At 43.1% G+C, this 15,681-nt stretch overlaps 1 protein-coding gene across 1 annotated transcript in view; it reads left to right on the top strand.

Annotated features, from left to right (window-relative positions):
- The first annotated feature begins 1,465 nt into the window (after positions 1-1,465).
- Positions 1,466-15,681, top strand: part of F11R (F11 receptor) — a 23,285-nt gene continuing 9,069 nt past the window's right edge. Inside the window, exon 1 of the mRNA XM_007112304.4 lies at positions 1,466-2,294. Within this exon, the coding sequence (XP_007112366.1) occupies positions 2,231-2,294 (64 nt within the window). The 5' untranslated portion in view covers positions 1,466-2,230. The remainder of the gene's footprint in view (positions 2,295-15,681) is intronic.

Consider the following 15,681-nt stretch of genomic DNA (forward strand, 5'->3'; position numbering starts at 1 on the left):
GCAATATGAAGACTATTTGAAGGATAGTTTAGCTTGGAGAAGGAAAGGAGGCTCACAATAAGAATCTTAAAATACTTAAAGGAAGGGCTGTCATTGGTAAAGAACAATGATACATTTTGTGTAACTCCAGGGAGCAGTGTTTGGAAGCAGGAGACATATTCCAGTTTTGTTGAAAGAATATTTTAACAATTAAGGGTTGTAAAAAAAGGGAGTTTCCTGGCGGTCTAGTGGTTAGGATTTAGCACTTTCACTGCTGTGCCCCGGGTTCAGTCCCTGATCAGGGAACTGCTGAGATCCGGCAAGTGTGCGACACGGCCAAAAAAAAAAAAAAAAAAAAAAAATAGAATTATTCAAAGAGTTTAACCAGAGGATGTTTAAACTCTTGGTGGTTGTATTGGCCTTTCTGTGAAGGGTGAGAGGATGACTTAAATGACCTCTAAGATGACCCTTCTACCCTTCTCAGACTGATCTCAGAGTTCCTTTAAACCCCCTGGCTCAAGTACCCGCATCATAAAATTTTCTCTGACAATCACAGCCCAGAGTGACTCTCTAAGCTCTTCTCTCTGCTCCTCTTTACTCTCTGACTTAATTTCATGTAATTTCATGTATATGTCTCTCTCTCCAAGAGTTTAAATTCCCTTGAGGGTAAAGAACAGAGCTTTCCAAGTGGCAGGCACCCAAATATTTGTTTCAATTTAGTAATACAAAGTTTCTCTTTTGGTTACATATTGTCCTGTTTCCTGTATTAGTCTTGCAAGTAGATTGTAAGCCATTTGAAGTCAGGGATTGCGGTTTATATTTATTTGTATTCCCCCACAGTACCCAATAGGTGCTTGATAAACATTGCTTTAAGTTGGGTGAAACCAGAAGTAGACTTTTGGCCCAAAGGAATGAGAACAAAGGTGAAAGAAGCAAAAGGTCAAAGAATACCACTGTTTTGGATACAAGTGTGGACCTCTTACTTGCAGTGAGATAAGGCTCAGGAAGTTTTCCCACAGGCAACCTGGATATACTAAGATTACAAAATAAAATCATTATAAAATAGAAACTAGAAATAGTAAAGGTGTTGAGCACGAGTTTCAATTAAAAATGATGTAACAGGGCTTCCCTGGTGGCGCAGTGGTTGAGAGTCCGCCTACCGATGCAGGGGACACGGGTTCGTGCCCCGGTCTGGGAAGATCCCACATGCCGCCGAGCGGCTGGACCCATGAGCCATGGCCGCTGAGCCTGCGCGTCCGGAGCCTGTGCTCCGCGACGGGAGAGGCCACAGCAGTGAGAGGCCCGCGTACCGCAAAACAAAAAACAAAAAACAAAAAAACATAGCCTATAGAAAGAGGGTTTAGTCAGCACCCGACTGTTAGTCACAGTGAGAAGATACGTAATTCTGAAATGCAGAGCTCTTCTGACTGATTAAACAAATGTAAAGGACATATCCACAGTCACTCAGTGATGTTTATAGAGCGTCTGTAGGTCAGTTTGTATTATCTGGGTTTGTTTGGTAATGTGATTCTGCTTTTCCCACTATTGAATTGAGCGCTCCTTTTCCCTTTTCTCCTCTCAGCGGAGCCTTGAATGCTGCGAATGGAGTGGACAGAGGAAGCACAGTTTGGGGGGTAGTGTCAACATATCATTCCCCACTTATCTCCTGGTCTTCTCCCCCAACCCTTGCATATTAATACATGTGGTTTTCACTTGCCAAAGGACGGGACCAAGGTTTCTGCAGCATCCAGCAATTTACAGTCGAACAAACAAAAGAACTCAGGCCTGTCTCTCTCGAGTCCCACAGTTCGACTACCTTCCCTACGATCTCCTTTAAGGTATTCCTCTAATCTTCCAGCTCCAACTCAAAACCTAGCCAGTCAGAAAGTCCCTACTTCAGGAACGCCGCCCAATCACAGTGTCCTCACCTGCAGAAGGTGAGGTCTGGGTCTCCTTACGCGACAGTCTCCTGGCCCAATCAGAGGCGGCTTGGTCTTGGAAAGGCGCCAGTCAGCCCTGGTGGGGAGTAGTGGGCGGAGTTGCACCTGGCGACGGTGAAATCACTCAGTGGAGCGGCGGCTCCTTCCACCAATCGGAATGTGCAGAGGCGGGGCGCCGACCAATCGGGCGTGAAGGGAAGGGCTGGGCTGGGCTCAACCTGGCGGCTGGAGTTTAGTCCCTGCGCTCCTGTTGGGCGAAGCTGTGTCTGTTCCCGGGCTCCGGTGACTACTGTCGTATCGGGATCTTGATCATGTTGGGGACAAAGGCGAAAGTCGGGAGCAAACAGTTGCTTCTCTTCACATCGATGATCCTGTGTAAGTTCCCGGAGCTTTTGGAGGAATCTGTGGGTCTGGTCAGAGGTTGGAGGGAGGCGCTCCCCACACCTCTTGTCCGCGAGAGGGGAGGGGTTCAGAAACCAGTCCGCCTCACCCTCCTAGTCCTCTTTCCACCCCTGGCTCGTCCCTCTTCTTTCCCGTCCCCCTTACCCTGGTGAGTGGCTGGCTCCCCTCCCCCACACTGGTGAATAATGACCCCTCCTCTTACATCCACCGGGAGGGAGCTGCCTTTCCGCATGTTCACCAAAAATAACGGGGAGAGGTTGGTTCCCCTTTCCTTCATCCTCACTTACCGGTGAGGGCCGGTGGGCGTGAGGGCCCTGCCCAGCCGGGATCACACACCTGGGAAGGGGGCCATCCTGCCCCTCCAACACGCATCCAACATCCGAGAACAACCCGAGAGAAGTCGGAAGCCTCTCATACCCTGACTCCCTTGGCCCCTGGATGCTCTGCTACTTAAGGGTCCTCAGAGAAAATCTAATGGAGGTGGGGTGGGGCGGAAGTTTCTTTCCCTGGCTGTTGCTGAAGGGTTTCTTTAGCTTTCCCCGGATCTTTGGGTTGCCATTGTTGCTCTGGGAAAAGTGTCCAGGTGCAAAATCTGGAAAAAAAAAAAAAAAAAGGAAACAAAATTGAAACCTAAAATTTCTCAGAGCACAGCATTCAAAGTTCCTTTCTAGAATAACTACTTCCAGAGTCCTTAATAAATGTTGTTGACTGAGTGACTATTCGCAGGGGGAGGTCCTGTCTTTTGGTTGGCTGGTTCCTTCTCAGAGCCAGAACTCTGCCCTCCCCACTGGCCTTGTTTGAGAGTTTTTGTTTCCTTTGTAAACTCCCTTTCCTGTGGAACAATGAGACTCACTTGTTGGGGCAGGCCTCCGTCTATAGATATGCTTGTGCCCGGCCGAGTGTGTGGTTTGTGCCTTAGTCTACCTGTGTCAGCACCTGTACACTTATCTGTCTGATTCTTGAGTGTCTGTGTGTGTGCTTCTGTGGATAGTTGTGTCAGTAGGGGATCTGTAAGATTCTCCATTTCCCCCTCAACATCCATGTTTTAGGAAATAAAAGAAATGAACAATTATGATCAATATTAGCAGTTATAAGGTATTTCACTTTGCTTAGTTTGAAGGGTGTCTTAAGGCAGATGAATTGACTACTCCTTTGTCCCTTATCACAAAAACATTAACATTTGGGTGGACTGGACCAGTGACAAGTCGAATCCTCTCCCTATTGTACAGATAAGGAAACAGGTACAAAGAGGGGAAATGACTTTTCCAGATTGACAAAAGGACCTGGTACTGGAACCAAAGTCTCCTGACTGACTTCTCCTTTTCCCACTCCTGGCTCCAGCGTCTCAGGCACCCTGTGGCACAGGAATCAAAACATCTGTTTGGGATACTGCTCCAGAGTCCACTGTCTTACCTACCTTTTTCAATTTTTCTTTCCCACTAGATTCTTTCTTTTCTCACTTCTCCCTTTCATTCTACTCCTCCATTTCCCATTTTTCTTCAGTTTCCCTTCTTTTCCTCCCCTTCTTCCCCATTTACTTCTGTCTGTATCTTAGAACTGCTAGTGACACCCATGGTCATTTTTTTGGTTCTGTTTGGTACTCAGTACTAAACACTTTGCCAACACTTGTGCTGTATCAGTACTCCCCACCCCCAACCTAGAAGTTTCTGAGTCAGTAACTATTTGTGACAGTAGTTGTCAGGCTTATAAGCTTCCTAGAGCTGCATCCTTCTTCCGTTTCCTTTTTCTTTTCTCTCCCCCTCATTTTCTATAATAATCACATACTGACACTGAAAGAGTTGTGATATCACCCTTCTGAGCTTGGGAGTGTCCTCTAGTCTGTTCAGGGAATCAAGAAACAGTGGTTTAGAGGGAGCTTGAGATGATGTTGTATTAGCTTGATAGGACAGTGGATCCTAGAAAATAACATGTCCAGGAGATGGAGGAACTGACCTTGTCACATGTAAATAGGGCTAGACCTGGGGGGAGCAATTTGGTTAGTACAATGAGGATGGAGATAGCAGCCAAGCCATCCCACCTGGGTTCTAGCTTGGCTTTCTGCCTTATTTGTGATCTTAGGCTAGTAACTCAGTCTTTTCATCTGTAAAACGGGAGTAATAATACTTGTCCTAACCTTGTCCTGAGGATCAACTGGGATAATAGCTACATTACATATATATGAAACGATTATTATCGGGCAGCTTTTATCCCCTTTGGATTTTGTGAGGATGAAAGGATGCTGCCCATAGTAGAGCAGGTCAAAGGAAGCAGGGAGAGACCCTGCTAGATTCCAAAAGGCGAGAGTGAAAAAGTAGGGGCTTTCTTGAGCGTCTAATCTGTCCTCTGCCCTTGGGATACTGGAAGCATATATAGGATGCCTGCATGTTCTCCCTCCTCCCTCCAGGGCTGCTCCTCATGTGGGCTGTGCCATCAGGGAGGAAGAAGAAAGGATCAAGCAAAGGCCCAACCCCAGCCTGGGGAACCTAGTGGAGAGGAAGGCCTGAGCCTACTGAGACAGGGTTGGAGACTAAACACTGGGAGAACTGGGCCTGGGAAAAGTAAAACTGGTGACAGAGAGTACTAGTCTCCCTCCCCGTAGAGAGCCTTGCTTAGAAAAGTTTCCAGCTCTCTCCCAGGCAGGAAGAGGCATAGAAATGCACACACCTTAGCAGGGTGGTGTGTGCATAGGATGACTTTTTGGTGTAACTGCAGAGGAGAAAGAGGAAACCTAGGTTGGAATCCTGGTGTTTGCACACACACCTCTTACTTCATGTAGTGTCCCCACTGAAACATTCCAGGAGGGAGGAACTGCTGCCCTGTGTCTGGGTCAGTCTGTGAGTCCCGATGTTTCTTTCGTATTGATGTTTCTGCCTTTCTAGCTTTGCTGTTCAGGGTTAGATTTACCTCAAACTGTAGATCGGTGAGTCAGTCCTCCTTTCCCCTCCCTCTACTGGGGGGTTGAAATTACTCCCAGGAAAGAATTGTTCCCTCGAAACCAGAACTTAGAAACTAGTGACACAGCAAGTTGGAACTAGGAAGTGAGTGGTAGTGGAATTCCAGTGTCTTAATCTTTCCCTCCTGGCTCCAGAACCCTTTCACTTTATGACGTTTCTCTTCGGTTTTTTTGTGATCTGGGCTTGCCTGGAGTCTCCAACCTAGTTTTGGCTTAGGGTGGAGCTGCTGTAATTAAAAAAACAAAGTTTATTTATTTAGAAGAGGTTAATACATTAGTGTGGTTCGAGAATCAAAATGATATAAAAGAGTGGGGTTATCACTCCCACCCTGTTCCTGTTCACTCCATATCTCCCCTAGTTTCCTATACATCTTTCCAGTGTTTTGTTATACAAATATCAGTATATATAAATATATATTTCTTTCTTTTCCCTTTTCTTACACAAAAAGAGGCACACTATATTCATTGTATTCCATCCTGTATCTTGTTTATTTCATTTAATATACCCTGGAGATCTTTTCATATTGGTGGTGTGGCCTTGGCCATTAGAATATTCCACCCCCTCCCCCGCCCTCCTCCCCAAGTCCTCTGGGTCAAGGGGCATCTGTTCTTTGGACTCAGAAGTGGCTGATACTGCTGCTCAAAGACAGACTTAAAAGCTATATACATTTTATGTGAGAGATTAGGAAATGATGGGGCTTGTTTTTCACATCTGTTAGCATTGAGGAAAGACCTTGGGGAATCTCCAAACTCAGACCTGCTTCCTCTAGAGGTTCAGGGAAGACCTGGATGGCCACTTGTCAAACGTAATTGTGGAAGAGGTTTCAGTGTTGTCAGGGGGTTGTGAGATGTAATGTGAGTGGATACATACTGGGGTTTTCCAGGCATTGAAAACTCAGAGTTCATCTGCCTGGGACTCCCTGATAAGCAGAGTTTCTGTCTAAAGTCCGCCTGGTGTCATTTGTTTTAAAATGTGTAGGACAGGAGGAAGCAGCTGGTTGGCAGGAAGTTTGATGCCAGGCCCCCTGGAGCGAGCCCTGGGTAGGCAGGCAGAGCCTTCCCTTGTAATGGGGAGATGGGTGGGGGAGGAGAGCTGAGCAGGTAGAACTGGAAATTCTGCTGAGAGAGGGCAGGAGGGAGCAACGGCGTGAAAGCTCTCCTGTCCTACACTGCCATCACCACTTTCCACCATCCTCAGAGGGCCTCGCCAGTTGAACCACGTTACTGAAAGTACAGCCAAGCCTGGCTGTTTAGACTTAGCCCAGCCTGTTGTTGGGCTCACAGAGCCTTCCTCTTGCCCACGCATTCCTTATCTGTCCCACCCCAAACCCCAGGAGTGACTTCAGTCTCTACAGGGTGAGCGGTGGGAAGGAAAGAGCAAACTGGGGGTGGAAGCCCTGGGTCCAGGTTCTAATTGTATTGCAATGTCAAATTCATCTGTTAATCCAATAAACATTGGTGTTTACTATGTTATGAGCACTGTGCTAGAGATTAGGGATAAAAAATGAATAACATCTGCTATCAAGAAGCTCTGAGGGGAGTCAGGTATTGTAACAATTAGCCCACGTTAGGTAAACTGTGAACACACTGTAGCTGGCGGCTTTCCAAGGCTTTGGCTCATCCTCCCTATTCCGAGGCTCTAGCTCCCTCACAGTGGGCGTGTCCTATGAGGCTCATCTGCGTAGAGGGGAAGTTTGGATGAATTCTTAGAGAAAACCAGAGACTGGCTTGGCTGGCTGGCTGGCTGGCTTCCCTCCTTTTCCTTCCTTTGTTTGTTTGTTTTTAAATGGATCAAAACAAACTCATTGCACGAAAACAACTTAAGGAAAATTCTAATAATTAACAGGATGCATACAGAAAACAAAGATTTCTTAGTAAAGCAGCAGAAGGAAGTAGCTTTGCTGTTGTGGGTTTGACCTGCGTGTACAAGGGAGGGTTGTGGGTGGGTTCTGTGAGATGTCTGGATGCCTCCACCCTTTGAGACCACCTTCTCATCACAGCATTGCTTCAAAGCGGAAAAGCACAGTGCTAGGAATGGGGGAGGATACAAACGTAATTTGGTTTCTCTGTTCCCAAGGAACTACAGACATATATTGACTAAGAATACAGAGCACCGTGCGTCAGGGGCTGTCATCGAAGCACGAAATGTTTGGGGAGCATAGAAGGAAAGAGTTACTTTTTAAAATGATAAATTTTTTATTAAGAAATAATAGATGTTCAGTGTGGAATAATGGGAAAACAGAGGGATATAGAGAAAGTAAAATCACATGCCATCCTATTATCTAGAGATAAACACTGATTGCTGGTTTTATTCTAGTCTTTCCACTATGAATAAATGTGTGGTATAGATGACCTGTGCAAAATATATCAGAAAAAATAAAATGGCCGTTTGGTGTCACTGACTTTTCCTTAAGTCTTGGCTCTGTGGGCAGAAATTGATTAGGGTCACACTAGCTCAACAGAAATCCATAGATATCAATGTTTAAACCAAACTGTGTACTAATGCTACTTTGAGCTGTGGCCGGTTTGTCAGATTATGTAGGAATTACAGTGGGAAAAAACAAAACTGTGTTACAGATCCCTTCTCATTTAGATTATTAGTTAATGACTGAATACTAGTTTTAAATGAGGTAGGTGACTACGTTCTATGACAGAGAGGATAGGAACATCTATGTGCCCTGGTATGGTGGTAGCATGTCCTGTTTCTTTTTTTTTTTTTTTTTTTTTTTTTTTTTTAGCAAAATACACTTTAAACAAAATCCCTTCTATAGTATTCTACTGTATGGCTATCCTGTAATTAACTGTTCACCTTTTGTTGAGCATTTAGGTTTATTTTTTTTCTTTGCTGTACGAAATACATTAAATTGTCTTTGAACATACATCTTTAAGCTTACCTTTAATTATTTTATTTTCTTAGGCTATATTTCTAGAAGTTGGAGAGAGATTAATTTTGATTGAGGGAAGGCATGATGGATCAAGGGACACTGGAACAGGATCTTGAAGTATGAATGGTGTTTCCTTGCAGCTCTGCTGAAGATGCTGTGTAGTGCAGTAGTTTTGGAGACTCAGAGTTAGGCAGACTTGGGTTAAGATTCCCACCTTGTTGTTTGCAGCTGTGTGATTTGGGGCAACTGTGCTAAGCCTCAATGTTCTCATCTATAAAATGGGGTGATAACAATAGTACTTGTCTTCCAGGGTTTTTTTTTTTTCTTTTTTTTCCCTCCTCACAGGGTTTTTAATGAGACAATGCATGTGCTCTCATTTCTTCGTGCCCTTTTTCTCTCCTTGAAATTTATCAGACTCACAAACAGAATCTTGATAGTGTAATAATCTATTTCCTACTCATCTGTTACTTCATTTCACCTTTAAAGTCTTATTTAATCATTCTGTGCTTCCTGGTGTGTCAGTATTTGGGTATTTCCTGTTATTCTTTATCATCCTTCCTTTCTTTTTGCCTTTGTTTTTGCCTCTCCTTTCTTGCTTTGTTTTATTTTTCTTTGCTTCTTGTGATCTTTATTATTTTTTTCCCTTTTTATTCCTCTTCCCACTCTTTTTTCTTTAAATTAAAACACTTAATACATACTTGTTTATTACACAAAGAAAAGCTGCCTGTATTCTCATCTCTCAGATAATATGCACTGTCAAGTGTTTGGAGTCTCTTCTTAGAGATTCCTTTATGTGTATATTTGGGTTATTTTTATTATTTGTAAAAATAGGGTCATGTTCTACATATTGTTTTTACATTTTGGACATATTTCTATGCCTGAACAAATTGATTTACCTTGACCTTTGCAATGGCACTATAGTTATTTTTATTTGTTTTTGTTTTACATAGTTGTGTAATGTATCATACCGTGGAGCCAGATTACCTGGGTTAGAATCCTAGCTCTGCCTCCTACTAGCTTTGTGAACTTGAGCAAATTACTTCAGTTCTGTGCCTCAATTAACTCACATGTAAGATGGGAGCAATAATAATATTTATTTCATAGCATTATTACAAGGATTAAATGAATTAAACCTGTAAAGGGCTCAGAAGAGTATCTGGTACATAGTATTCAAGAAATGTTAGCTGCTATTATTTTATTCATGCTATTATTTTATTCATTTGGTCATGCTCAGTAACATGTGTCTAGAATTTGGATATAATTAATTAAAAGTATAGGACAAACCTTGCAGAAGTCTTCAAGAATTCTGTTGATTTTTAAAATATTTTATTGAGGTATATTTTGAATACAACATTATATTAGTTTCAGGTGTACAACATAATAATATAAAATTTATAACTATTGAAGAATGATCACCACAGTAAATGTACATCTATCACCATACATGATTACAGAATTTTTTTCCTTGTGATGAGAACTTTTAAGGTCTACTCTCTTAGCAACTTTTAAATATGCAGTACAGTATTATTCACTACAGTCACCATGCTGCCCATTACATCTCCATGACTTATTTATTTTATAACTGGAAGTTAGTACCTTTTGATCCTCTTCACCCATTTTGCCTCCCAACCCCCCACTCCTCACCTCTGGCAATCACCCAATCTGTTTTCTGTATCTATAAGCCTGGGGTTTTTTTGTTTGTTTTTGATCCCACATATAAGTGAGATCCTGTGGTATTGGACTTTCTCTGTTTGACTTAATTCACTTAGCATAATGCCCTTAAGGTCCATCCCTGTTGTCACAAATGGCAAGGTTTCATTCTTCCTTATGGCCGAATGATATTCCATTTTATATATATATATATATATATATACCACATCTTCTTTATCCATTCATCCATTGATGGACACTCAAGATATTTCCCTATTTTGGCTGTTGTAAGTAATACTGCAGTGAACATGGGGCTTCATGTAGCATTCTGAGTTAGTGTTTTCATTTTCTTTGGATAAATACTACCCATACGTGGAATTGCTGGATCATATGATAGTTCTATATTTAACTTTGTAAGGAACCTTCATACTGTTTTCTACCGTGGTTGTACCCATTTACATTCCCACCAACATGAGCTTTGCATGAGGGTTCCCTTTTCTCCACATCCTCACCAACAATTGTTATTTCTTGTCTTTTTTTTTTTTTGGCCTTGCTGCGCATCATGGGATCTTAGTTCTCTGACCAGGGATCGAAGCCATGCCCCCTGCGGTGGAAGCACGGATCTCTAATCACTGGACTACCAGGGAATTCCCTATTTCTTGTCTTTTTGATAATAGCCATTCTAACAGGTGTGAGGTGATATCTCATTGTGGTTTTTTTTTTTTTAAATATACATTTATTTATTTATTTTTATTTTTTGGGCTGCATTGGGTCTTCGTTGCTGCGCGCGGGCTTCCTTTAGTTGCAGTAAGCAGGGGCTACTCTTCGTTGTGGTGCTTGGGCTTCTCTTGTTGCGGAGCACGGGCTCTAGACACACAGGCTTAGTAGTTGTGGCACACGGGCTCAGTAGTTGTGGCTCACGGGCTCTAGAGCACAGGCTCGGTAGTTGTGGCACACGGGCTTAGTTGCTCCGCGGCATGTGGGATCTTCCCGGACCAGGGCTTGAACCCGTTTCCCCTGCATTGGCAGGTGGATTCTTAACCACTGCGCCACCAGGGAAGCCCTCATTGTGGTTTTGATTTGCATTTCCCTGATAATTAATGATGTTGAGCATCTTTTCATGTACCTATTGGCCATCTGTATGTCTTCTTTGGGAAAATGTCTATGCAGATCCTCTGACAATTTTTAAAACAGGTTGTTTAGGTTTTTTTGCTATTGAATTGTATGAGTTCTTTACACATTTTGGATATTAACCCTTTGTTAGATAAGTGAGTTGCAAATATTTTCTCCTATTCTCTAGGTTACCTTTTCATTTTGTTGGTGATTTCCTTTGCTGTGCAGAATGTTGATTCTTTCACTGAGCATGCTTGAGTCAAGGCTGTAGTGACTGGGGATTCAACCAGAATGTCCACAGCTGATGCCCAGTTTAAACCTTTGTGTTGGTCTGCTTGGGATGCCATGATAAAATACCAAAGACTGTGTGGCTTGAACAGCACTAATTTATTTTCTCACAGTTCTGGAGCCCAGAAGTCCAAGATCATGGTGCTAGAGGGATGGTTTCCTCTGAAGCCTCTCCTTGGCTTACAATGGCAGCCCTCTTGCTGCCTCTTCCCCTGGTCATCCCCTCTATGCATGAGCACCCTTGGTGTCTCTTTGTAGAAGGACACCAATCATATTGGATTAGGACATGTCCTAAGGTCCTCACTGTAACTTAATTACATCGTTAAAGGGCTTGTCTCCAAATGCAGTCACTTTCTGAAGTACTGGGGGTTAGGGCTTTCATATATGAATTTTGAGGGAATACAATTCAATCCGTAAAAACCATGAACCATTTTGAAGATTCTGCAGAAAGAGCAGTGATCTAGCCAGGTGTCTCCTCAGATGACTTGGGTCTACTTGGAGTCTTGGGTTGCTCTTGTGATCATAAAAGAAATGGGGGTGTTGTAAATGGATTCACATCTTTTCCCCATTCCCGCCCCCTGCCCATTTTAGACCTTGCATTAGAAAACTTCCTGGCACTTCTTACACTTTTGGCTCTGCACACTTCTACTGGATGTGGGAAACCAGCCTCTACTGTTGTGCATGCAGACACCTACAGACACACTGCAGCCCAGGTGCAGAAATGAGGCCCTTTTGCAAAATGGCAGGTGGAAAACACTCATGTGCAGAGAACTTTAATTCTGTTTCATAACTATGAGCAAATTAAAAACACTTAATTCTTAAATTGTGAAGCTAAATTTAAAAAAAGATTAATAGAATGCTCTTTTTTTCTTCTGAGAACTAAACATTTTTTTTTTAAAAAACACTGTTGCTAGTATTAAAATTTTTTAAAGATTGGGTTTGAATCAAGTTTGTTTTTCCTTCTTCTTTTTAAAAATATTATTTTAGTTGTGCCGAGTCTTAGTTGTGACGTGCGGACTTCTTGGTTGTAGCGTGCAGACTTCTTAGTTGCAGCATGCAGACTCTCAGCTGCGGCATGCGTGCGAGATCTAGTTCCCTGACCAGGGATTGAACCCAGGCCCCCTGCATTGGGAGCGTGGAGTCTTACCCACTGGACCACCAGGGAAGTCCCAAGTTTATTTTTTCTTTATTTGGGTGTGCCCCATCTGCCAATTTGAAAAATGGGCTTATCTTTGTAGATTAGCAAGTAGATGTTATATTGAATGGTCTGCTCTGACCTAATTTGTTAAGGCTCTATGTTGTTCAATGTCAGTTTGTACCAGGCATTATGCTAAGTGCTGAGAACTCAGAATGATAGATTAACACATTATCCCTGCTCCTTTGGTAGTTTACTGACTGATAAGGGAGAGATATAGGCGCATAGATGATGTCATTATAATGTGGGAAGTGCTTTGACAGTGTTTTGCATGGGGTAGTGGAAGCCTAGGAAAGAGACCTTAACTTGGCTGTGGTGAGGATTGGGGGTAGGGTAAGTCATTTCCCATAAAGTAATGTGTTTGAATACCTGCTGGCCAGGTGAAGAAAGAGGGGACAGGGTGTTCCGTATAAGCAAAGGCAGAGGTTGTGAAACTGCACATCTTTGCTGGGAATTCTAGGTAGTTTTGTATTGCTGGAGGGTAAATTGCAAGAATAGGGAGTGTGATGAAGATGATAAGCTTATCTCCAGGTCGGTTGGTGCTAGAACTCTTGTCTGGCTGAAGAATTTGGATTTTATCTTACAGGTAATGTGGAATCTTTGGAAGCTTGAAGCAAGTGTTAGATTTGCACTTTTTAGAAGGCTGTATAGTGTAGCCCAGTCTCTGGAATTGGACTGCCTTGATTTGAAGCTGTACCACCACTTAACTGCTCTGGGCCTCAGTTTCCCCATGTAGAAAACAGATGTGATAATAACAGTATCACCCAACTCCTAAGGTTGTTGTAGGAATTAAATCCATGTAATGTGCTTATAGCAGTGCCTGGCATATAATATAGTAAGTGCTCAATAAATGTCAACTCTTTCTCTAGCAGTGAGGTGGAGGATGGATGTGAGTGGGTCAAAATTAAACAAGGCAGAGAAACCTATTGAGAGACCAAATGCAATTCTTCAGATGATGATGGTACTAAAAAGTGGCAGTGGGTCTGGAGAGGAGGGGCCAAATTTGAAGGAGATTTGGGAGATGACATTGTAATGCTTGGTGTTTGACTAGAGTGAAGGAAAGATGGTGATGGCTTAAAAGGTTCTAGAGTGAGTGACCAAGTAAGTGGTGATACCACCAACCTGGAGAGAGGAGGGGAGGCGAGAGGTAGTGGGAAATGATGAGGGGAAGCGAGAGGTAGTGGGAAATGATGAGTAGCGTGAGATTGCATGAGGGGGAGTGTGAAGTCCAAGTAGAACTGTCAGGAGGCACAGCAATAGGAGTCTGCAGCTCAGGTAAGAGGTAGTATCTGGAGCTGGCCATACATTGGTGTAGAGGAATGTTGAGTATTTAAGATTTCCTAGAGAGAATATGGAGAGGAGAAAGGGCACGGGATGGAATGCTGGGGATTACTAATATTAAGGGATGGACAGAGGAAGCAAAGTTCAAGAAAGCGAATAAGATAACACTGAGGTGTGGGGAGGACCAGAAAGGCTGAACACAGAAACCAAGGGGGTGGAGTGGCTTGAGGAGGCGAGTGGTTAGCAGGGTCAAACATCTCACAAAGGCCACAGGAGGTAACTGAAAAAGCAAATACTGGATATCTTTAATTTTAAGACTACTTTAATGTTTTGGAAATTGGGATGTGACTTACAGCCCATGTACATATTTAATATGATGTTCCCCCAAGAAGCTATTATTAAATTGATGTTTTATCTTATACTCAGGGTATCTTAGAATTGAGGAATACGATTGGTGACCTTAGTAAAATCAATTTTAATTTCAAAGTGAGAGCCAAAGACGTATTGCAGTAGGTTGAGCAGTGAATGTGTATGTTGGGCTGGAAACAGTGTGTGTAGACTACTTCTTTAAGAAGTTTAGAGAGAAAGGGAGGAAAGGATTGTCACTAGAGAGGGGTGCAAGATTGAGTGAAGGTTTTCTGTACATGAAAGGGCCAAAAAAATCTACTTTTTTTAGTCTTTGTGTACAGTCTTTTTTTTTTTTTTTTTTTTTTTTTTTTTGTGTGTGTGTACAGTCTTTATTTGTTGAAATACCATTAGATTTTTCCTCAGGACAAGAGCAAAGATCATCCCCTGCAGAAACTTTGGAACTATGTACAGAACTTACAGAACAGAGGACAACACTTTAGCCGATGCCTGCCTGCTGACCAGAGAAGGGTGTTCTGAGTGGACTCAGCAAAGAAAAGGAAATCAAGCAGGGAAAGAAAGGTGCCCATCTGAATCAAACTTCAGCTGCAATCAGGGCAAGTCTTGTGATGGTCACAGATTGGAGGCTCTGTTTATGGAAGGTTCGAGTACAGCACAGGGGTTCCATGTTTCTTTACGACTACACCCCAGGCTGAGGTGCCATTAAGTCAATGTCACTCAAATTCCTGGCCAGCCAAACTCCGGCAGCAGAGTCCCAAATTAAGGATCAAGTTCCTCTGGAAGTGGCTTCCCTGGTGGCACAGTGGTTAAGAATCCGCCTGCCAATGCACGGGACACAGGTTCAAACCCTGGTCCGGGAAGATCCCACCTGCTGTGGAGCAACTAAGCCCATGTGCCACAGCTACTGAGCCTGTGTTCTAGAGCCTGCAAGCCACAACTACTGAGCCCACGTGCCACAACTACTGAAGCCTGCGCACCTAGAGCCCGTGCTCTACAACAAGAGAAGCCACCACAGTGAGAAGCCAGCACTCACCACAACTAGAGAAAGCCCATATGCAGCAGTGAAAACCCAACACAGCCAAAAATAAAATAAATATATTAATTAATTAAAAAAAAAAAGTTCCTCCAGAAGTCATTTCTATCAGTGGCAAAGCGGTAGATTCCCCGAAGCCAGTCTCCCACGTTGTCTGGAATTTCAGGAGCTTCATTTGCTGAGCCCGCAGTGGTCATGCCAACCCCACTGGAAGCGATAGCAGCACCTCTGCACTCCACAAGGCCTCTCACCACGCACGTTCCAAAAAATCTACTGATGCCTTTGACTTTGTAGTTTTTCTTGTTGTGAACGTGGAGTAAATTAAACATCACAATGGAAAAGGTGAAATTTCCTTCTGTTTTGGTTTACCATATTAACTAGTAGGACATTTGTATGTACAGTATGCCAAGTATAGGTCCAAGGTTAAGTGCAAAAGGGAGGTCGTGATGAGGTAAGGGAACATATAAAATAGATGAGGAGAATGGATGGGGAAATTGTGGGTGTTGTGAGAGAAAGCCCTCAGCTCTGCTGCTCTATACATGATGGTTCTAGAAAAGAGTTAGTCTTTTTTTAAAAATTTTTTTTTTTTTTTTTTT

Source organism: Physeter macrocephalus, chromosome 4 (genome assembly GCF_002837175.3).
Source record: "Physeter macrocephalus isolate SW-GA chromosome 4, ASM283717v5, whole genome shotgun sequence".
Lineage (NCBI taxonomy): Eukaryota > Metazoa > Chordata > Mammalia > Artiodactyla > Physeteridae > Physeter > Physeter macrocephalus.